This window comes from Mixophyes fleayi, chromosome 2, assembly GCF_038048845.1.
Source record: "Mixophyes fleayi isolate aMixFle1 chromosome 2, aMixFle1.hap1, whole genome shotgun sequence".
Lineage (NCBI taxonomy): Eukaryota > Metazoa > Chordata > Amphibia > Anura > Limnodynastidae > Mixophyes > Mixophyes fleayi.
The window spans coordinates 292712043-292734603 of NC_134403.1; the positions used below are offsets into that span (position 1 = coordinate 292712043).

At 38.5% G+C, this 22561-nt stretch overlaps 1 protein-coding gene across 10 annotated transcripts in view; it reads left to right on the forward strand.

The window, feature by feature from the left end:
- Nucleotides 1-22561, forward strand: part of CASK (calcium/calmodulin dependent serine protein kinase) — a 247868-nt gene that overhangs the window by 214255 nt on the left and 11052 nt on the right. For 6 of the 10 annotated variants that reach the window (XM_075196391.1, XM_075196394.1, XM_075196397.1 and 3 more), the window contains 4 exons: nucleotides 13061-13141; nucleotides 13354-13434; nucleotides 14282-14484; nucleotides 22225-22308. In XM_075196391.1, coding sequence (XP_075052492.1) covers nucleotides 13061-13141; nucleotides 13354-13434; nucleotides 14282-14484; nucleotides 22225-22308 — 449 coding nt within the window. The remainder of the gene's footprint in view (nucleotides 1-13060; nucleotides 13142-13353; nucleotides 13435-14281; nucleotides 14485-22224; nucleotides 22309-22561) is intronic. The other 4 variants (XM_075196392.1, XM_075196395.1, XM_075196398.1 and 1 more) reach the window with 1 other exon arrangement.

Sequence of the window (22561 nt, forward strand, 5' to 3'; positions counted from 1 at the left end):
AAAGGAATGCTAAATCTCAAAGGAAAAAGAAAAATGAATACACCACCAACTCAGTCACAAAAAAAGATGTCTAACCAATTTCCACCAGATGTGTAGGACTTAAGTGGGAAGATCTGCTACATTAACATTGTTACCCTACAGAAACGAGATGTCCATCTTCAACTGGGCAACCCAGCATGCGAGTGCACACTTAGGGGTGGCAGGGGTTGTCGTCATTACATCCCAGGATGGCAATGTATTGAGTTTAAACATTAGTAGGCATCAGATGACTCCCAAAGTGTTGCGGTTGTGATTCCAAGCTGACCAGAAGACCAGCACAGTGTGCACTTGCATGTCTGGTTGTCCAACCAAAAAAAAGGTATCTAGTTACTGTTGGGTAACCGTGTTTCCCATGCATTCTTACTGAGGCTATAATGGGAAGATAGTGCAGAGTCATATTCATTGTGACATATCTGCGAAGAGGAGGTGCTGGTGATTATTGTGGTTACTTAAAGTGACAGCTGTAAAAAGTATATGTTGAAAAAACGGACGGACTGTATTACCTTTACTATTCTACTGTAAGAAAAGGAAAGTCTTTCGTAAAACAAACAAGGGGTAGGAGTATTTATGGAGCTAGTATACAAGTAACTGTGCAAAACCTTGTAAGCCTCAAGTAACCATTTTTCATATTCTTTTCTTACTTTGTTGCAAATACTTTTTTCACACGATTACCAGTTTTCATAGATGTACCCAAGATACTGACATGCCCCAGCTATAACATGGCTTTTCCTCACATAGTAAAAAAAAAATAGGAGTTAAATCATTGCTTAACAAATTATGAGTGGAGGAATATTTTCCTTATTCTTTCAAGTATAGTAGGTTTCGACCTAGGCAGAAAATAATAACCATATATACTACTTGCAGATGTTTGTGCTGATTAACTCTCATCAATACAAGATATGGATATAGTTTCCTGCTTTCTCTTGAACTGCTGTTTACTCATAAAACCATTCAGAAGTAATTTCTACGCATCACCAAGACACATACTCTACCAGGTTGCTACAACTGATAAAAATAAAAAAAGAAAACAATCATAATATTTCGTTTCGCTTAGATTATACTCCCCGGATTTTTCAAAAAACATAAAACTGGTGAAGTGGTATAAATATATACATCCTTTTTCTTTTTTTTTTTTTTTTTTTATCCAGTTAGTATTATTCAGTTGTTTCTAATCCATAGCAAATTTGACGCTTCCAAAATTGATGGCAGCAAAGCTCTATATAATCAGTTCCCTACAGTTTGCAAGAGTATTCACTAATATAAAGGCCATAACATATGTTGGTCTACTTGAAGCATGCTACCAAGATGGATCCCTCTTCATAGGAGTGTTTTCTACAGTATATTTACTGCCATTTTGTGCTTGGATTGACACACACAATACCTACCTTCCACATTTCAGATTTATTTTCGAAAGGATTGTTTTTTCTGATTTCAAGGTCTCAGGTTTACTTAGGATTCCCATGAAAACAGAACATTTATTTACATTACCTAGATTGTTAAAAACTATATGCACATTGTTTATACTTTAGAAGCTAAATGCTTGTAAACTATATTGCAACCAATGTTCTAAAGTAAACTGCATTATATAAACTTCGTTTTGACTTGTTTCAATACTTGAGAAGTTTTGAAACATTGCACATCTGCAATTTGAAAAGTATTATATAATGTATTTTGTGGTGATGAGTCCCAGTTATGTTTACATTTTACATTTTTATTTATTTGTAAATATGAAACAAATGCTTTACAGGACTCGGCAAGAACATGTACCTTGCTTAAGCTGCTTTTTTTTTTATTTGCATATTTATTTTTGCTTTCATTTGCTTTAACTTGAGTTATCAAAAACCTAACAAATGGTTGACGTGTATTTTTTTTTTAAACTCATAGCTATTAAAAAAGTTTAATATTGAGATTATCTGAAAGTGTTGTGTGTCAGTGTGAATAATTTGCTCTGTGTTTAGAATTGTTTGTGTATACTAGAAAATTTGATTTCCCTAATATATTGCAAACCATATCTCAATGACCCCTGTGCATTTTTCATGCCGTCTTTCTCCCACTGGCCTCTGTGCATGTAAGTAACCTGTCAAGTGATGATGCCTGCTATTTTGTTCTGTTTGTTACTTTTTAATGTTTTCCTTTCAGTAATTTTCTTCCTCAGCTTTTAACAGAATAAAAAGACAGTCTAGCTGACTATGCTGTCATTTCACTACATATCTACATCCATTGTTTTGTGTTTTTTAAACATCATACTTATGTATGCTTATCCTTTTCACAATACTTTCATACTTCCTTGTTTGTTATTGGTTCTGTGTTGCTACTTAAACTGAAATTGATTTTTAATATTTTGGTACAACTTTAACATGTACAAAGCATAATAACAATGATGTACATTGTATTGCTGTCCACGATTTAGCTGTGATAACTTTGTCTCTAAAAAAGAGTATCAAAGAACACAAAATTTGTTCCGTAAATCTTTGCGCTATTGACAAATAGCCTTATATTATTTATGCATCACAGACCCTCACCTATCCTTACATGTACCTTGTCTAGTGTTAATTAATCATTTAAACACAAATATATTGCATATTGGTGTAGTCAAAAAGTAGCTTGTGGTGCTCAGAGTCAGACATAATATGTTACCTGACATGGTTTTTGCATCACGCTTCCTGTCAGTGGCGAGTTAATCCTGCTAGAAGGTGATAAATATGCAGTCACTTTCCAAGGTGACTGAGGTTAAGGTTTTGACTTTATGGTAAGTCCGTTCTTCTCAAGTGTAAAGTATCGCTTAAAGAACTATAAACACAAATTACATATTTAAATGATGTGTAAAATTAAACATAACTGAACCCTGTAGTTTTATTTTATTGAAAAAACTTTGTTTTTGTGTGCACCTTCACTTTGTTCTGTTTTGCGTATTAGCGTCTTACATTTATTTATGTGCAGAGACCTTGTCAATGATTATAAGCTCTTCATACTAGTGCATATCACTTTTAAGAATGTACACTGCCATTAAGTACAGTGTTAATAGATTCGCACATAAACATTACTATATTTATTTATTTTCTATAACTGCTCTTAAAAACAACTTGTCATTTTGGAGTAAATTTGTTATTTGAGCACTATGGAGTTGTAGAAAAGACAATTTATACCACATCCTTCCCAAAAGACAGCATAGGAGAATGGTGCATGCATATGTTCTGGCTCAGCTTGAGATCCAGTATACTTACTGCTCTGTGATAACTCCTGGATGGTTTCCTTTGTTCAGTTTCTCTGCCTGGCAAGAAAGAAACAATAGTGGGGGAAGGAGGTACACATAGGTAAAGCTACCATGTTAAAAATGTTTTTCAGACAGATGCTTTGAAGAATCGCTTGTTTAGTACATACCTTTGTGAATTTTTGCCAACTCCATTTTTCTCATCTTAATTTATATCGAAAACACGTACCCTCTTTCGGCCATTGTCTATCTCAAGGACGCATGGTAAAATAGGTTTAACAGATTGATTTAGAGTTAATAAAAAAATTGTTAAAAGCCATAACACTTTCTATTGTATTTTTTTGTTTATAAAGAAGGCCAAATATAACAAAGTCTACATTTGCTAAAATAAATGTTAGATCACCATCAGTACCTTCAGAGCATAATTAGACATTTGTGGACCCCATAGCAATAATGTGTTAAGAGCTCCTCTGTACCTCCCAGTGGAGAAAAACCACATAAATATAGGACTTTTTTTTGCTTAAAGGGCTTTAGCGCAAGGAAATGGATATTGTAAACATACCACAGACTTTAGTAAGCTATGAGAGTCTTGTCTGCTACCTCTTTGCCTGCTCTGTCATATCTTCAGTCCTTTCCGAACCTGAATATGCACACAGTGATGGCACATATGCTTTGCCACTAGGTCATGTCCTCAGAGTATTAGAGGATCATCACAGCTCAATAAGTTTTATAGGAGAGTCCTGAGTGGAGATAAAGGGATTGTGGGGAAGGGAAGTCAATTAATAGCAACACTACTGAATTGTGTCCTGCAATTATACTGACTAGCAGCATCTTAGAAAATATGTAGATTCCTATAACAGAACTATTTAGAAGTTTTTAGAGATTTTAAAAATTAAGTTCCAGTGACTCAAGCACTAGTAATCATTTTTTGTTTTTCAGTGGCCAGCAGGGTGGAAAATAATGCAAACATCAGTTTTTTTTAAAAGAGACTAAAAAAAACAGATTGGACTGCCACTGCTCTGACAGAAAATTATGTAGCTTTCACCCTGCTGCTCACAGTTGAAGACAACTGAATCCCCCACCATCTATTAAAATTTCTAGATATTGACTTCAAATATTATTTGCAATACATAAATAAAACCAAAAATCATTTGCTGTACATTTTGCAAAAGTAATTCAAATATGCACAAGCGAACTCACTGCTTCCCTTTACTCCAGCTGCAGCATAATATCAGACATTATTAATCAGAACCATAAAGTCAACAAATATAATATATGGATATTTACTCAGAAAATGAAATGGTGAATCTGGAACTCATCAGTCCCTCCTGTTTGGCGATATTCAGACCCCAAACCGGCTGCAGGTTAATTGATAAGCAGCATAAATCAAGTATCTCATCAGCGTGTTGCTTTTGAAATCGTGTAATAGTGTAGGCATGTTGCTTTTTCACATAAAGCAATCTCCAACTTAAGATGAATCAGTATTCCCTTAGGCCAGGGATCAGGGAACTTTTTTACCTTTTACCCCAAAATATATTTAGATACGTCGATGTTACCCCCTTGATTTGAAAGGAAGGAAATCATATATTATTAATTATTGGAATTCTAAATTGTATTGAATCTATTCAAAATTTCTTTGAAAGCTTCAACTTCAAAACTTCAGGTTTTGGAGAAATGATGTTGCTTCATTTGTGATACGAGAGCATCAACATTGGGGCATTTTGATGTCAGAGCAATTTGGATACAGTCTTCAGCGTCCAATCGATTTCTCTGCTTTGTTTTTATGTTCGTTAGAGTGAAAAATCCTTGTTCGCAAAGGTAGGTTGTTGCAAAAGGCAGCAACTTTTTGACTGCCTCATCATGTGCAATTTTGAATGCCTTTGCAACTGTTGACATCCTAAAATATGACAGATCTGCTTTGTTTTCAAATACAATACGTGCTTCATTATTGCATCGAAGCTCAAGAAGTGCCTCTGCCAACCCTTGAGGCTCTTCTGGAACAACAGCAATTTCACATTTAAAGGGGTCTACAATCCAACTGACAGCATGTGAATTGGCAGCATTAACCCCAGGAATTTAATTTTTACCCCATTTGGGGTAATTTACCCCTGTTCCCTGACCACTGCCTTAGGCAGAGCAGTATTGAATCCATCAGTCTGAAATGTATATAATCTGACTCTAAATGTAGTAGTCTGGCCCCTGCTACGTGGATTGTAAGTAGACCCAGGTCTTATCATTTACTGCAACTTGGTCCCCTTTGTGGACTACTTCTGTATAATCATATGTCAATTGTAGGCTGTTTCATCAGAGGATATGAACTCCTTCAGGCATGTGTTAAAATCTAGTTGAACACCCTCCCAGAAGAGTGGAATCTGTTACAACAGCAATGGGAGGGGCCAACGCCATGTTAATGACCAAGGTTTTGGAATGAGATATACAACAAGCACACATGGATGTGATGTTTTGGGGCCTGATTCATTAAGGATCTTAACTTAAGAAACTTCTTATTTCACTGTCCTGGACATGAAAAAACAGTCAGTATTTAACTTATGTGCAAAACAGAATACTAATTTTCACCCCTTGCATTGTAACATGGTTTTGTCCAGAAGACTGAAATAAGAAGTTTCTTAAGTTAAGATCCTTAATGAATCAGGCCCTTAGTGTCCACATACTATTGGCCATGTAGTGCATGTATTTTTATAGAGAATGAGCTGGCATTTTTAAATATAGAGATAGTTAATAAGGTTAGCAACATAGAAGAAACTGACAAGTGATTTTTTTTTTTTTTTTGACAAAATAGTGAAATGATAGATTAGTATAGAGAATGAAAGCATTAGGGGTTAAATAATAGAGAAGTAATTTGCTGAGTAGGAAGCAGAAATGGTAAGCAATGTGTCAGATAGAGGGCGGAGTAGAGTGAGAGTGAAGCAGACACAGCTGTGACCGCAGCCATCAGCCCTATCACAGTAAGAGCTCACCTCTAGACTCATCGCCTCCTTGGGTGCTGAAGTGGTTAAAATCCCGAATTCCAGTTCTTCAGAAAATGTCTACAAAGATAGTAAAATTGAGATGGCATAATGATTTCCACTAAGTTAAGAGACTACCTATAAGTGATATCAGACAAACTTGTGTACTACACCCTTAACGTACTACTTATATCACAAGTAAGCTCTAGCCAATTAAAAATCCCAACAGTGGTTACACAGAAGATGATGGTAGCAAACAAAGGCACATTGAAAGAAACTGACATAAGTAGAACCAGAACATAATTGTAAAGGGCAACACTACTTAGAGCCAGAGATGTAAGTAGAGATTTGTGGGCCCCATAGCAAAAATGTGTTGAGCCCCCTTGTGACAGGATGGACTGCCTATGCCACCCTGTCTGTTGTTGCTGGGAACCGGCCGGGCTTACTTTGCCACTGTTCCCTTTCGTTATCCCAAATAGACCCTCTAACCGCAGTAGGAGGGGCATACAAATGTGGTCACCACTGGACTCCTTACCGGCATCCAGTACCGGGTTTATTCTGGATAACTGACTCTGCTAGTGTACCCTGTTATTGGTGTACCTGGGCTGGTACCCCTGACATCTTCCTAAGGATCAGGGTTGCTGTGGATGGATCCCCCCTGGCCTATCACACTGGCCAGAGTTGCTGGGTAGCGGGCAGAGTGGTGGTACCGCAAATCTGGGTCTGAACTGTTGGTCACAGGGATAGAGAAGAATCCAAGCATATCTTTGAAGCAAGTGATTATTTGCTCACACTGGTTGAAGGTACCAGTGAGCAGGTCAGATGAAACAAGAACAACCAATTTTCAATACAAAACAGTGCTTTTTTTTTTTATACAGTTTTGAACACAGCCTCACAGGGTAAGCCAGCACTCTGAAGGTATGAGCTATTTTTAGTATCGGGTGCAGTATTTTTACACAAACATGGATTTACATGCAATGCAAAGCTAACAATGTTTACACTTTTCTGTGATATCCTAAAACCTGCTGTGATTTCCTGCATCTTGTTTTAGACACAGAGGAAATCTAACAGCAAGTCTAATTAAACCTTCCTGTGCCTCCAGGTGTGTTTGGAAATCACACATCAAAAGGTCTAATTAACATGGGTCCTTTCTTCAGACAGTTGCAGAATACACATTTCCTCCACTTGAGAATTTCCAAAGAAAAGTTGCGAACCCCGAAACAAGTCATTTCTCTACAACAAAATACACAAAAGATTTCCTCAACAAATGCTTATTGCATCAGATATATACCTCCGGAATAATGCATTTTCTCTAGCAAAGTTAAAACAAAAGAGAATTTCCTCCCCTGCTCTCAGAAATAGATATTTCCTTTACCAAAATACACACAATATCAAAAATAAGTATATTTGCTATTCTATAAATAAGCTCCCTGCGCTATTTCCTTTAAATAAATTTATTCCATAAGTTATTTATAAGTGATCCAGTCACACCCCTTGTACCACCCAGTGGTGAAAAACACATATAGGACTAAAATGGAAAACAGGCGCCCCTCAGTTATGGGCCCCATAGTAGTTGCATCCTTTGCACCTCTGGTAGTTACGTACTTGCTTAGAGCCTTAGCATAATTAATAGTACAGATGAACTTTGATTTTGTGGATTAGTTCTGAACTAGGAGAAGGCCTTTTGTCCCTCATATAGTATTAGTGGTTATTACATAAAGAACGTTTATTTTTAATGATCAAAATAACTTTAGTAGAAGGTTAATGATGAGAGTACACCAAGCAATTATCTTTTCAAATTAATCACTAGAGTTATTTAGTGTTGTATGTAGTAATAACGTTTATAACTATTTATAGAGTAGTTCATTAATGTTGTACTGCTATTTTTTAATTTGTGTGGTAATTCAGGCTTCTTACACTAAACTTTATATATTTTTTGGATGTGCTGAAGAGTTCCACTTATGTATGCAAAAGTTCTCAATGCTTCACAGAATTAATGTTTCACATGCAGTTTACATTTGTTATGATGCCCAGTGCAAGCTATGGTTTTTCAACTCTCTTTTGCAAAATGATACTAAGTGGCGGGGCTCTACTAAAGGATGATTTCAGAACTAGTGTAAAAGTTGTTACTTAGCCTTGGGCTATCTTTCAATATCATAGGGAGATCACTATTGAGGAAATCAGCCCAGGTTGTATGCAGCCTGACCTGGTAGATGATTTGGGAAAAGAGGAAAGATGCCTACTGGGTTTTTTTTGTTTATTACCAGAACTTTTCCCATTCATTTCACTGAGGGTTTCAGCATATGTACACATGGAAAAATGCAATTAAGGTGAACAGACCTCAAAAGGAATAGGATGTTTCTAACATTTTAAAACATTGTTGTTAAAATCATGTTTCTTAAATCAATGGGAAATCTCTGTTTAACATGGAAAAATAAAATTGCTTTCTTTTTATAATTGATTTGAAGCCATCTTGATCAAGGTGCAAAAATTGACATTTTAGTGGATTTTCCCTTAAGAAAGGCATGTAAAAGAGGTCAGTTTGCAGAAATAGTGATAAAATGTTGTGATTTAAAGGGTGATTTGCTAATTTATTACTAGAAAATCAACCTATAAATCTCCAGTTTTCTAAACCTCCCCAACAATTGTCAAACAATACAAAACCACTGAAATTACAAATGTATAGAATAGGGTAACTTTCTGAAACATCATTTTAGGAAATCGCCAAAATGTTATCGTAGTTTCAGACATTCAAGATTGCTTCAAGAACAGTGAAATGGGGAAGAAAAAATGTGTGCATTTAGAAGTATTGAAATTAATGCGCCCTTTTTAATTGATTGTGAAACCTATAGGCCAGTGCAGTTTCACACAATTAAACTAGTTTTACTGCTAATAGTGTTTTTAGTCCATGAAATACAGTTCCATGGTACTGATAAATTCACAATTTACTGCTTTTTGTTTTTGTAGCATTTGCAGATTAATTTTAAGATCATAGATTTGCAGTCTCCATTTTTATTGTTTTTAGTGTTTATTGCACAGCAAATAAGTTTTTTTATTTTTTTCTCAACCTCCAGAGAGTGAAACACTTCTTATAATTAAAAACATGTTGTTGGTGATATGAACATCATCTTATTATTTGTTTTACTTTTTATAAAGGAGCCTGATAAATGAATTGGGGAAGTCAAATTGAGGAAACCCAATACAGAACAGGCAGACTAATCAAGGAAATGCTATAGTTGTCTTCCAAGCATGCCTAAAATAACCGATTGTCTTTAATGCATACTTGCCAACTTTCCCGGAATGTCCGGGAGACTCCTGCATTTTGCGAGAGTCTCACGGACTCCCGGGAGAGTGTGGCAATCTCCCGGATCTGCCCACTTCACTAAGAAGTGCCCACTTCCTAGTGAAGTGGGCAGAATTAGGTCCCAAACGCCGCGATTCCCGGTGAATCGCTGTTTGGCCCCGCCCCCACTGTCAAATGACGCGTTTGCGTCATTACATCACGGGGGCGGGTCCAAAATGACACGCATTTTGGGAAACCCCCCCCCCCCATCACGCCCACCTCCCCCGGTAGGCTCCCAGAAACCGACTTTCTAAAGTTGGTAAGTATGCTTTAATGGCAAGCACCATAAGAAAACATTGGATATTTTGAGAACTCTAAGCTGTTTGTCAGGCCGACAATCTTGTTTACAGCTTAGTTTTATAATGACAAGTTGTAAAAATTTGGTTTCCTAAGCTTCATATAGTATAGTTGATTCCAACCATTTGAACTTTTTATATTTTGTAAAGGGGTTTTGAAAGTTATTTCTCTATTCATATTGGTGTGTTACCGATCAGGTTTTGATGTTGGGCTGTACAGTGCTGGAGAAGAGGAAGTGTCATAGATGTTGGATGCTGCACTCTTGCTACTTGCCCCACTGTTTCTGTAACACTGCCCAGTACAGCATTTAATTAGAATAAAAACATGTAGGCCTATGTTGGTTAGTCACCTTAAAAAAGCAAGGAATTATAAAGCTATGAAATCTGTTACAAGCTATAGGAACAGAAGCTCCAGAAAAAGACATCTGATATTTTATAGATTAATGCAGATGTCCTGGGCCTTTGTTTCACGCACACATGTACACAGAGTATCTCCTGTCATATATATTCTGTCTGGCTTAGTCTTTTAGCACCACAAGTGAACCATAGTCCTGCATAGGTAATAAATATGCAAACTTACATAAACCTGCAAAATCTTATTTAAAATGGCATATGCAAATAAAACAGCGACAACAAGACTACACTTATTATAGTTAATAATTGGTCATTACGTGAAACATTAAATTTCCAGATTTGTACTATCCTGTCTGGTTAGAATAAATGTATTTGTCCATGCAGTATGTCAAATTCAATATACTTGTGTATTTCAATACTGCCATTATGTTTGTTCGTTTTTTCTTGTGGTGAGCTTTTTTTTATTTTTGGAAGCCTATGAATTCTCAGTTTAGAGATTTGCTCCTTTTTCATGTTATTGCCCATTTTACTTGAGCTTTTAAAACCTCAGAGTATACCCAAAGCTTTATTTAGTGTTTCTATAGTACAATGACCTTATTGTCATTTTTAATACAGCACAATGCTCATATGTTCATATCCACATACAAATGCAAGGGCTCCTTATTTCATTTGTTTTTCTAAGCCACACTTTATAAAAGCATTCAACACACTCGCATTAAAGGGTTGTTGCTGTCTACCTACAATATAAAAATGTTCATAAATTACTGAATAAAAAAAAAAAAAACAGAAAAAATTTATTTACATTTATGTGTAAATTGTCAGTATTCATTAGAAACTCTGCATGTAATTTTACATTTTGGGAAAAAAAGGGGGTGGCTTAAATAGAACAAATATTAAGCTTTTGCTAGAAGGTGGCACTGAATTGCATTTCGTAGTTCTAGCTTTCCAACCATTTTGCATAAAGGTTGCATTTGCCTCTGGCAGTAAGACATCAAACTGATTCTTTGAGAATCTAGTAAGGTAGGCCTGGATTATCCACAAGGCAAACCTTAATTCAGTACCTAAAGCTTGGAACATTTAGGTAGGCCTTACAGTACAAAATGCCTTTTACGAAGTCTATTATGCTGCCTATGACAGAAGTCCTTGGCTGTAGACCTGTCTTTGTATTGAATTATTTCTGAGTCCTAATTTGCAGTTCCCTACACTCCAAAGTCATCATTGGGTGGTTTGAATACAAGTATATGAGAACTTTGTGCTGATTTGGATAAACCATTTCCTCGTTTGAACAGTAAACACATTACCATAGCGATTTGGGAAAAGATTGATATTCAGTCTGTCTTAACCTTGCCAACATGAACAGTCACTGTACTGCCATGAATTCCCAGTTCATGTCCCAAAAGAAAACTCATGTTCTAATAAACAACTGTACACTTTGCCTATAGATTGAACACGTTGTCTGCTTTTTAGTAGTCACAGAAATCCAAAATATCAAACAATACAATTTTTTATTCTGTTGTGTATTAAGTATCTGAGGTAATATATTAAGTGTTAGGGAAGTATTGTGTTCACTTTCCTTCTGTAGTTGTTAATCACCTTGTAACTTTATTATAGAACAGTGCTCTTGTATGCATTTGATATTGATATATATTTTATATATTTAATATTTATTTGTATAGTAAACTGATTTTACCAATGATTTTCTGCAAACTAGATTTTTTTTTTACCACTTTTTTTTCTTCTTTTTTTCACTGTCCAATAAGCATATCCATATGTCTTGACACTAAAAAAAAATCTCAAGAAATCACTGTTCTAAAATAAAAGAAATCTGTAATAGCATGGTTTTATTTATAATGCATGAAAAAATAAGATTATTCTGCATGCTTTAATACATTAGTTGCTTGAAGATCATTTAGAATTCATTACAATGAACAACGCCCTTCTGAAATGCAATTTGGTACAATTTACATGGTTTATTGTACCCCTATTGAACTCCTATCTCACACATTATTTTCCTTTAGGCAGCTTCTAGTGAAAGTAAATCAATAAGCAAATACTTAGCCTTCTTGCTGCTCCAGAGATACACATCATCGTACTCTAGGATCCCCATCTTTAACCAAGAGCCGGCATGGTGGTGGTTCTGCATGGGTTTTTTACTGAGGTGCACATACTTTTGTGAACAGCCAAGAGCTGTCCATTTTTGTTTAAAGATGGAGAGTTGCAGTCTTGCATCAATGGAAGCAGCGAGCAGGAGGAGTAAATGTTTACATAAGAGTGGCTGTGACAACTATGAGGATTATATCTGGGTGTGGAGTTCCTATTGAAAGGATTTCTTCAGCTAAATTAAGTATTCTCATATTTATGACTCCCCCATGATATTTTTTTTATTTTACTTACTTTGCTGGCATTTCCAGTGGTGATCAAGTGGTATGCAGACACTATGCTCTCAGCCTGAATGGAACCTTTTCACTTGTTTGGAGACTCACCTTCCATGCAGCTGTGCTTCCTCTCTAATACACTGACCTGCTATATTTCAAAGGACATTATAATGAAACGCTCTGAAGTATAGCAAGTTACAGTTAGTATCAGGAAAGCTGTGTGGAAAACTTGGGTCTAAAGAACCATCAAATCACTTCCATGCATTTAGGTGAGTGGAGTACAGTCCTTGTAGACTGCTTCATAACTGCTGAAATTGCTGACCAGGTAAGCATTGAATTAATATAATTTCCATTAAGGGGGATAGGAGAATTCTTAAATTTGATGAGGAACCCGTCTCTTAGTTGATGAGAAAATTGCATAATATTATTATTGACAGATTGATGCTAATGTTTATTTGATTTTTTGTTCCCCTTAGTCTTTGATCAATTAGATCTGGTCACATATGAAGAAGTAGTGAAACTGCCAGCTTTCAAAAGGAAAACATTAGTCCTTTTAGGTAATAAGTTTTATCAAATATATCTTTGTTCTTTCCTGATTTTGTGAATCAAAATTGTAAATGTGTGTGTGTGTGTGTGTGTATGTATGTGTATGTATATGTATATATATGTATACGTATATATGTATATATATATATATATATATATATATATATATATATATATATATATATATATATACATACATTTTATTTGTTATTTTTTTTATTAGGTGCACATGGCGTTGGCAGGCGACACATAAAGAATACGCTGATAACTAAACATCCTGACAGATTTGCTTACCCTATCCCACGTAAGTTGAGATGTTTTTTAACTGATGGATTTTCAATTTGGTTCCAAAGTCATGCATATGTTTTCAGTATATACTGCAGTAGCTATGAAAATACATATTGGGGGGGGAATTCAATACCATTCTAAAGTGATGACTTCACTGTCACACTTATCAATAAATGGACTACCTCCAGATCGATGCTAGATATTTATTATAGTCCTGAAAACCATTACATAAAGATCCACATATGATTTAATTTTATACTAAACAATGAGGATCCCACATACGATATTGATCATTGCTTTACTAGTTTGTGACCTCATTATGAACTTTAAGATCAGTCTTAGAGGTTGTCCACTATGACACTCTTACTAGGTAATGCCTCCAATGATGCAGATTTGTTGGTCTAGCTTCTACAATATTTAGAATTGTCTCCACTTTGTCTGGATAATTATGCGTGCCTTTAAGAAGTAGCCACTATGCTTTTCACATATTTTGGAGGAGGCTGATCAAAGAACTTTTGGAGAGAGTGCCGTTACCTATTATATGTTTTTGAAATCATACAAGTATTTCTCCTACTGCTGAAGCAGAACTTCACCGACCAGGCACATATCTCACTGGTGGTTTTCTGCTTAGCAAAGGTGTATCCAGCACCTTTGCTGGAAAGCGTGTTTGGGTTTAGTTTTGAACACCTTGTTTACACATTCTACACTAACCATATGCTCATGTGTGACCATCTTGAGTCTAATGTAATTCCTTAAACAAATTGAGGTAAATTACTTACACTGCTGCTATGTGGGGTCTTGGTAACTGTTGTGCAGTACAGTTCCTTGGTGTATAACACTCATCCTTTGTTTTTAAATTTCAGATACAACCAGACCCGCAAAGAAAGATGAAGAAAATGGAAAAAATTACTTCTTTGTGTCTCATGACCAAATGATGCAAGATATCTCGAACAATGAATACCTGGAGTATGGCAGCCATGAGGATGCTATGTATGGGACAAAACTGGAAACTATAAGAAAGATCCACGAACAGGGACTTATTGCAATACTTGATGTAGAACCTCAGGTAAGTGTGGTTGTTTTTTTTTTTGGGGGGGGGGGGGTTTGTAAATCTTTTTTTATTAAAAAATAAAACCTCTTGTACAAGCGTTCTTGACTTGCAGCAGACAATAGATAAAAAGTGTTACTGGACATCAAAGAACAACAATGTGAAATATATTATTTAGTAGGAGTAATTAAGGGGGGTAGGGGATAGAAGGAAGACGGGTAAGTGGGGGAAGGAAAGGCAAGTCTAGGGGGTTCAGCTATTCCACTGAGTATATAATGACGTATCCTTGAATTTAAGCCATTCAAACCAAAAAAGATAATATTCTCTATATTTATCCATTGAAGAATAAACATTGTCCATTGTCCTGTAAAACTCCAAACGAGCAAACCATTCTTTAATGGTAGGGGCATTTGGCAATCTCCAATGGACTGGGATCACGGCCTTTGCCGCATTAGAGATTTTTAACTGTTGGTTAGTAAATGACAACAAAAATCTCGCAGTACAGAAAAAATCAATATTTAGGGCAATTGGGTAGTTCAACACCTACGATTGCTTTGGCAAGAACTTCATCCCAGAAAGGCCTAAGTGCTGTGCAATCCCACCATATGTGTAATGGGGGTACCCGGCACCATCTGGCATCGCCAGCATAGGTTTGGCCTCCACGGAAACATCTTTGCTAACAGGATGGGACATCGGTACCATCTGGTCAAAACTTTGTACTGTGTTTCAATTATTCATACACTAACCGAGCTAGACTGTGTGCGTAAACAAATATCACTCAAATCCTGCTCTGTTATTGAGCAGTTCAATTCGTGCTCCCATTCTCGTATGAAGGTGGGCTGTTTATTGAAGGAGTATTCAATAAGGATACTATAAATAAGAGAGAGTGTATGTCTGGGATACAGTGCTGTGGTACATAGGAATTCAAATTTAGTAAGAGGTCATCCCGCAGACTCACGAATCCCTGGGGAACCCAGAAGGTGGCGGAGCTGTAGATGCCTCCATATCTCCGCGTCCAGGAGTTCCCATTTGGACTGAAGATCGGCGAAAGGTGAAGCCCCAGAGACACCCACCAGCTGGCTGACACTGTGAAGTCCCGCCTCAGTCCAATATCTAAAGGTCCATCTAATAAGGCCTGGGGGAAAATCTGGATTGTCAAAGGTGAGTGTCGAGAGGAGATATGTGGGAACGAGCGTAGTTTGGACCATCTAGTCAGAGTTGGTAACAGTCAGGTGGGCAAATCTAGGGAGTGATGACAACCAGGGTGTGTACTGAAGTGGCTTACCAGAGATATAGCTCTCTATCCAGACCGATTATTTATCGGGACACTGTCTCATCCAGTCCAAAACTCGGTGTAACACAACAGCGTTGTAGTATGTGGCAAAGTGCGGGAGTTGTAGACCTCCAGCATGCTTACGCATGTATAACATGTCGTGTCTAAAGAGGGGTTGCCTAACTCCCCATACAAAGTCCCGAACAGCTTTATGTAATGTCTTGAACCATGAGGCTGGAAGGTGTATAGGCAGCGTGTGAAGTAGGTAAAGGATCCGTGGAAGTATGTTAATTTTTACCACGTTGACTCTGCCTATCAAGGAAAAGCCTTTCAGGAGCCAATTTTTCTGGTCGTTGCAAACGGTATTGGTGATTGGTATAAAGTTTTCTTCAAAAATCTTTGAATTGTCTCTATTAATTACCCCCAAATATTTTAGTCGTGTGGGATGCCATGTAAATGAGAGAGATGGCTTCAGGCCTTCAACTACTCCAGGAAAAAAAGAACTCTTGGTATGTTGGAGGCGGTTGCAAACTACACTAAGTTGTTTAGTTTTGTAGTTTTGTCTTGCATTTCTCTTCCCAGGACAAACCCTACCTGATCAGAATGGATGATTTGAGGCAGATATGGTTTCAACCTATTAACTATCAACTTAGCATATAGCTTAATGTCCCCATTGAGTAAAGAGATGGGCCTATAACTGGAACACAGTGCTGGGTCTTTCCCTTCTTTTGACAAGATATATGTACAGCTAAAGATTGAGGGGAAAAGTGTGTATGAGCAGAGACCGAGTTAAAGGCTTGAAGCATGAGAGGGGCTAGCTGGGTTTTGAAAGTTTTTTAGTACGAGGTAGTAAACCCATCGGGTCCCGATCCTTTCCCCGAAGGCGTCATCTTGATCACCTCTTCAAGTTCCTCTATGGTGAAAGGTTCTTCTAATAATTGTACAGATTCCGCATCCAACATAGGGAAGTCAGTCCGTTGGAGATAATCTGCTATACGGGACTGTTTAGCCGAACGCATATCTGCGGAAGAGGTGCTGGAAAGGTTATAGAGTTTAGTATAATAGGCATGAAATGCCACGGCAATATCAGACGTGTGGATCAACAGGGTCCCTGATTCCGATTTAATTTCAGGTATGTAGATTTGGGCTCTCTGGGTTCGCAGAGCATGAGCTAAAACTTTTACCCGGTTTGACACCCCCCCCCCATTGATAAAATTTGTTTCGGCATTTGCTAAGATCAAATTTCATTTTGTCAGACATTAGTTGGTTCAGAGCCTTTCTAGTGTCTGTTAATTCAGCCATAACAGTGGATTCCGGGAAGGATTTGTCCCGCTTCAAGATACTTTATTTTCTCCAGAAGGGGGTTCCTGTATGCTATCTTCTCCCTCGTCCTGATCGTTCCCAGTTTGATGAGTTTGCCTCGGATTACACATTTATGAGCCTCCCACAGTGAGATTTTGGAGACGTCAGGGGTGTTATTAGTTTGGATATACTCAGGGCCGTCTCTCAGTGATTTGTTATGTGCATCCTCGATCAAAAGTTTGTTTAGCCTCCAAGTAAAATGCCGGTGACCGGACCTGTGGGTAGAAAACGTAAGGTATACCGGGGCATGGTCTGACCTGGTAACCTGACCTATGGAAACGTCTATGATCAAAGACAAATGGTTATGTAAGAGAAAAAGGTAGTCCAGTCTCGCCTAAGTGTTATGTGGGTGTGAAAAGAATGTGCAGTCTCTGTCCGTGAGGTGCTTAAGACACCATATATGGACCAGCTGGTGTTCGTGCATGGTGTGTCTCACCTTACGACACAACTTACCGGAAAATCTGGCGGTCCCCGAGGAGGTATCCATCGCGGGGTGTAGGACCCAGTTGAAATCGCCTCCCGTTATGAGAATGCTTTTCTTAAACGGGTCTACCTTATCCAGGAGCGTATCTAAAAAAACAGGTTGGTTAGAATTCGGGCCATATACATTCACAAAAGTATACATTTGAGTGGAGATTGTGCAAGTCACCACCAAGCTCCTACCCTTTTGCAATGTGTGCGTAACTATGTTTTGGACAGGGAAACGTCTGGACAAGGGGATTGCCACTCCCAAGGACTTATTCTCTGAGTTGTTACTCATGAATGAATGCGAATAGTAGAGACTGCAACTGAGGAGCCGACCCTTGTTTACAGTGCGTTTCCTGGAGGAAGGCCACATCAATTTTCTTTGCTATGAGATCTCGGAGCAATCGGGACCATTTTTATGGTACATTTAAACCCTTAACATTGAGGGTAACACATCTGAGACTACCCGCCATTACCAATCGACACTGAGTAGTTACATGTGAGCACCCAAGGAATAGAGACGAAAATAGTCACATTGGTATAAGTGAGAAAAGGGAAGAGAGGTAAACTAGGGAAAGAAGGGGGGGAAAGATGATTAGGGAAGTAGAAATGCTTACAGTAAAATGACAATAGAAGCATAAAACAAAATTGTGTAACAAATGTATGAGACCCTTCTGGAAAGCCATGTGGGATCGCATTCCAGACATGACCCGGAAAAGAAAAATCGGTCTAGGATCACTGAGGGGATCAACAACTGAACATACAAATCGGAATGCGCTACCCCTCTGGGCCAGCCCAGGAAGGGACGAGCCCAGGGCAGTAGCATAGAAGAGCAGTGCAGCAACTTTAAAAGCGCATATGTACTTTCATAACCATAATAATGATACAGCATGGAATGAACACATAACTTATAAATTGTTAAGGGAAAAAAAAAAATTGTATATAAGGAACAAGAGAACTCCACATTAGATGCAGAAAAAAGAACGGAGTATATCAAACAAATCAAAACTGAGCTATTCCTGCAAGTCAACCCTCACCAGAGTAGGCAAAATGAGGACAAGTGGGTCAACAGGAAGCTAAACCAGAGGATTTTGTTATGGGAGGAGGATTTCACCAAAGTCCTGGTTATGTCGTTCCAACAGCGGTGCAAGGTCCGCACAGCAGGCTACCGCTCCCAACTTGAGCACCTGCAAAACAAGAAGTGTAAACCTGGAGAAATATAAATGTCTGTCAACAGATTTTCCTAGAGAACCAGGAACATCAGGTAGAGAGGTAAATATTCACTCCCAATTGTCAAGGACCACTAGCTGCAAATCCTGGGAAAAGTCCTCAGTCAGACATTGGAAGTCAACACTCAGAATGTATGTTGAGTCTGCTGATTTATACGTTTTTGTGGTGACCATTTTGGTCTCCCTGATGGTTGGATCCTTTCTTCTTGGAGACCCTCTGCTGCCGGGTATAGACGTTGATGGCAGTTCTGCCACTCAGTAAGTGAAACTAGCGGAATGTCCAGAGTGAAACAGAAGGCCGGCAGATCCGTCGGTTCCCTGAGCAACGCCGATTTCCTTTCATGAGTAACCTGCAGTTGAAACGGGAAATCCCACCGATATTTAATGGTCTTCTTCCGAAGCTCCATGAGAGGTCTGAGCATCCTCCGTTGTTGTAGTATATTCCAGGAAAGATCCTGAAAAATTTGGATTTCTTGACCATTGAACGCAAGGCCTTGAAGACCCCTCAGCTTGTGCACTCTCTCATCTTTCTGTGTATAATAGTGTAGACGACAGATGACGTCTCTGGGTCGTGCTGAGGGAGCCCCCTTAGGACGTAGAGCCCTATCAAATGTAATTACATTGTCTGGCAGTAGCTCCAGGATTTCATTGAACACCTTTGTTAGAGCGTCTATCAGGCCTTGAGTGGGAACATCCTCCGGTAGTCCTCAAATTCGTAAGTTATTCCGACGGCCCGGTTGTCCAGGTCGTCCACCTTATGCTGAAACCATTGCAGGACCTTCGCCTGTTCAGCCACTGTGTGTTGTAGAGCTGTAAAGCGATCTTCACCCTTTTCCTTGTGCTCCTCTAGAGCTACCAAGCGATGACCGAGGTGAGCAATATCCGTTTTCAGCGAAGCCACTTCTTGGTGAACAATGTTTTGTAGTTTAGCTTCTAGTGCCTCAAAATCTTTTTTGGATGGTAGTTCTTGTTTAGTTGGGAGTGATTTAAGCATTTGCAGGACTTGAGATAGATCAGGTTGTTCCTTTGCTACAGACCCGCCCTGGCAACGTTTACCCTCCTGATGTGAATCAGGGGAAGATGAGTAAGAGGCGGCAGGGGAAGATGCCATTTCAGGTTCTTCTGAAGCCGAGGGAGGTTTCAAATAAGTACGAAGATCAGAGCGTTTGTGAGTTTCCAAAGGTTTTTTAGGGTCTTTCTTAGCAGAGCTGTTCCGGTCCTTGCCCATCAGGGCGATTTAGAAATCGTGTTCAGCAAATTGTAAAAGTTGTGAAAGTCATTTCTATTGGTACATAATGCAAAGAGAGGGTTGTCGCTGCTCCCGTCCCCTCACGTTTGGTCTTGGGAGCCATCACAACGGTCATAGCACGGGGTCTACATGGAAGAATATCACAGTGTGATCACAAAGCACCCCTCTAGAAAGATAGTCAGGATCAGAGGTGCAGGCTCAAAACCTTTAAATGTCAGATGTAATATTGTTTAACCACCACTCGGTGGAAGCATTGCGGCTCGAGGGAACCTGTAGTTAGATCCAAGCCCTTACTTGTATAGGCTGTAATTAGGAGTTAGCAAACACACCTGTGGTGAGATCAAACATGTGGCAGGTACCTGTTATGAGGACAGTCTAGGGCTGCCCCAACACTGGGCCACTGTCACCCAGGGATTGGTGAAGGTCTGCTGAGGTATCCTCCTCCTTATAGCAATTTGTAGTGCCTGTAGTCGGGATCTGTGTCCCAGAAGAGAAGGCAGCAATGGAGGGGAAGGCACTTCCGGTCCCACGATCGCGGAGCCGACTGGTTACCTGCCCCAGGTAAGTGAAGCCAAAGAGAACCCCACCAGCAGAGCGCCGGATCAGCGGTATAGAGGTCAGCCCCGCTCTCCTGTCAGAGCACAGCAATCGGCAGCGGTGATTGCAGGGATGTCAGGTCGGAGGTCTGGCGTACAGGGGGATACAAAGCCAGCCACCCTGGAGCAACCGCACCACAGATGTTTGGGGGCAGGTCCAGCGACCGCGCTGTACAAGGGGGGCCACTCCTTGACTGATATATGCCCTATATTTTAGTTTTTTTGTGGCCAGTCACTCAGAGGCGAGGTAAAGTGCAGCCGTCTCGGATGGCCGCCAAGCCACGCCCCCTTCCCCAAACACCCCCTTCTCCCCCCGGTAAGTGTTTAACAATAAATTAATTAGATTTTGTTTGCCTTTAGATTATTTAGGCAACATCTGTAATATTTTGTAATAAAAAGCAATGTTTTTAATTCCTGATGAGTTTTCAGCACCTCTGTTTCAAAGTGATGTTTCCTTGAGGGAATGCTACTTAGAATGTAAAAGTTTTTAGACAGAGTTCAATAAATAATGCTAGATCACATAGTTCTACTTATCTGAAGTGTGGCATTTCTCCCACTCTGGTGGTTCCCCAAATGCCATAGAAATGCACTACTGTTTCATATTACCACTTGTCTTGTTAAAACTGCAAGTGTAAAATTAACGGGGTGGACAACACTGTGGGTCTGATTCATTAAGAAAAACAAAGCAAGAAAAGGAGTAATTTTGCCCATGGACAAACCATGTCACAATACAATCTGTGCAAATTAGTTTATTACTTTGCACATAATGAAAAAACTGGCAGCTTTTTCATGTAGCACAGAAATACTTGATAGCTTTATTTTTACACTGAAATTTAAAGTTGATCTAGGACATGCAATACTTTTACAACTTTAAATCATTTTAATATTTACCTCCCCCCTCCAATGCAACATGGTTTTGCCAAGGTGCAAAGTTACTTTTTTTTTTTGCTTTACTTTCCTTAATGATGAATCAGACCCTATGGGGGGGAGTATTCAATTGACAGCGGGATCGCCACAATGCCCGCGCTTGAAAAATATTACCGTTAATACGGTAATATCGCTGGATTTCAGCTCGTGGCTCAGGGAGTAAATTACCATATTAACGCGCAGTATTAACGGTAATATTTTTTGAGCGCGGGCTCCCACCGTCAATTGAATACCCCCCTATGTGTTTTAAATAAGCCCACCTAAGTAGCCGAGATGAGTGTTTTGCTGGACTATTGGAGACTTCTGGAAAACAGCCAAATCTGGAGAACACCTGACACCAAGTAAATAGAACTATATATTCTAACATTTACTGAACTCCACCTAAAATTAAATCTGTTGCTACAAACTGTTGGAAATACCTCATGGTAAATGTGTAATTTAAACATATCCATCAGCTTTGCATCAGATGTTTTTCATCTGAAATACATATATATTGTATAGAAAAACATTATTTATTTTTTTTCTACATGTTTAATTTATGACAAATGTTGTGTGTAGTGATAATTCTGCTGTGTCTACAATGATTTTTAAAAGCTACTATTTTTATTCTATTACAATTATGAATTTAACAGGCCTTCTTTTTTTCTTATATTAAAGGCTCTTAAAGTCCTGAGAACAGCAGAATTTGCTCCTTTTGTTGTCTTCATTGCTGCACCTACAATTACCCCAAGCATCAGTGAGGTAAGCTTCATTTGTGACCATCTTTTACCCTACAATAATTAAATACTTACTGGCTTTAAACTCGTTTTAGTTGGTGGTCAAGAATTATGGATGCATATTCGTTCTGCTTTGTGAAAGTCTATGGTTGCAAAATATCTCTCCAACATGCAAAATCACATTTAATAACTTTTCTAATTTTATTGGCAGGTATAAGTCTTTACTTATATACCAACCCTGCCTTTTCCAAAACTCAATCTGCCTTTCTTCTATATAA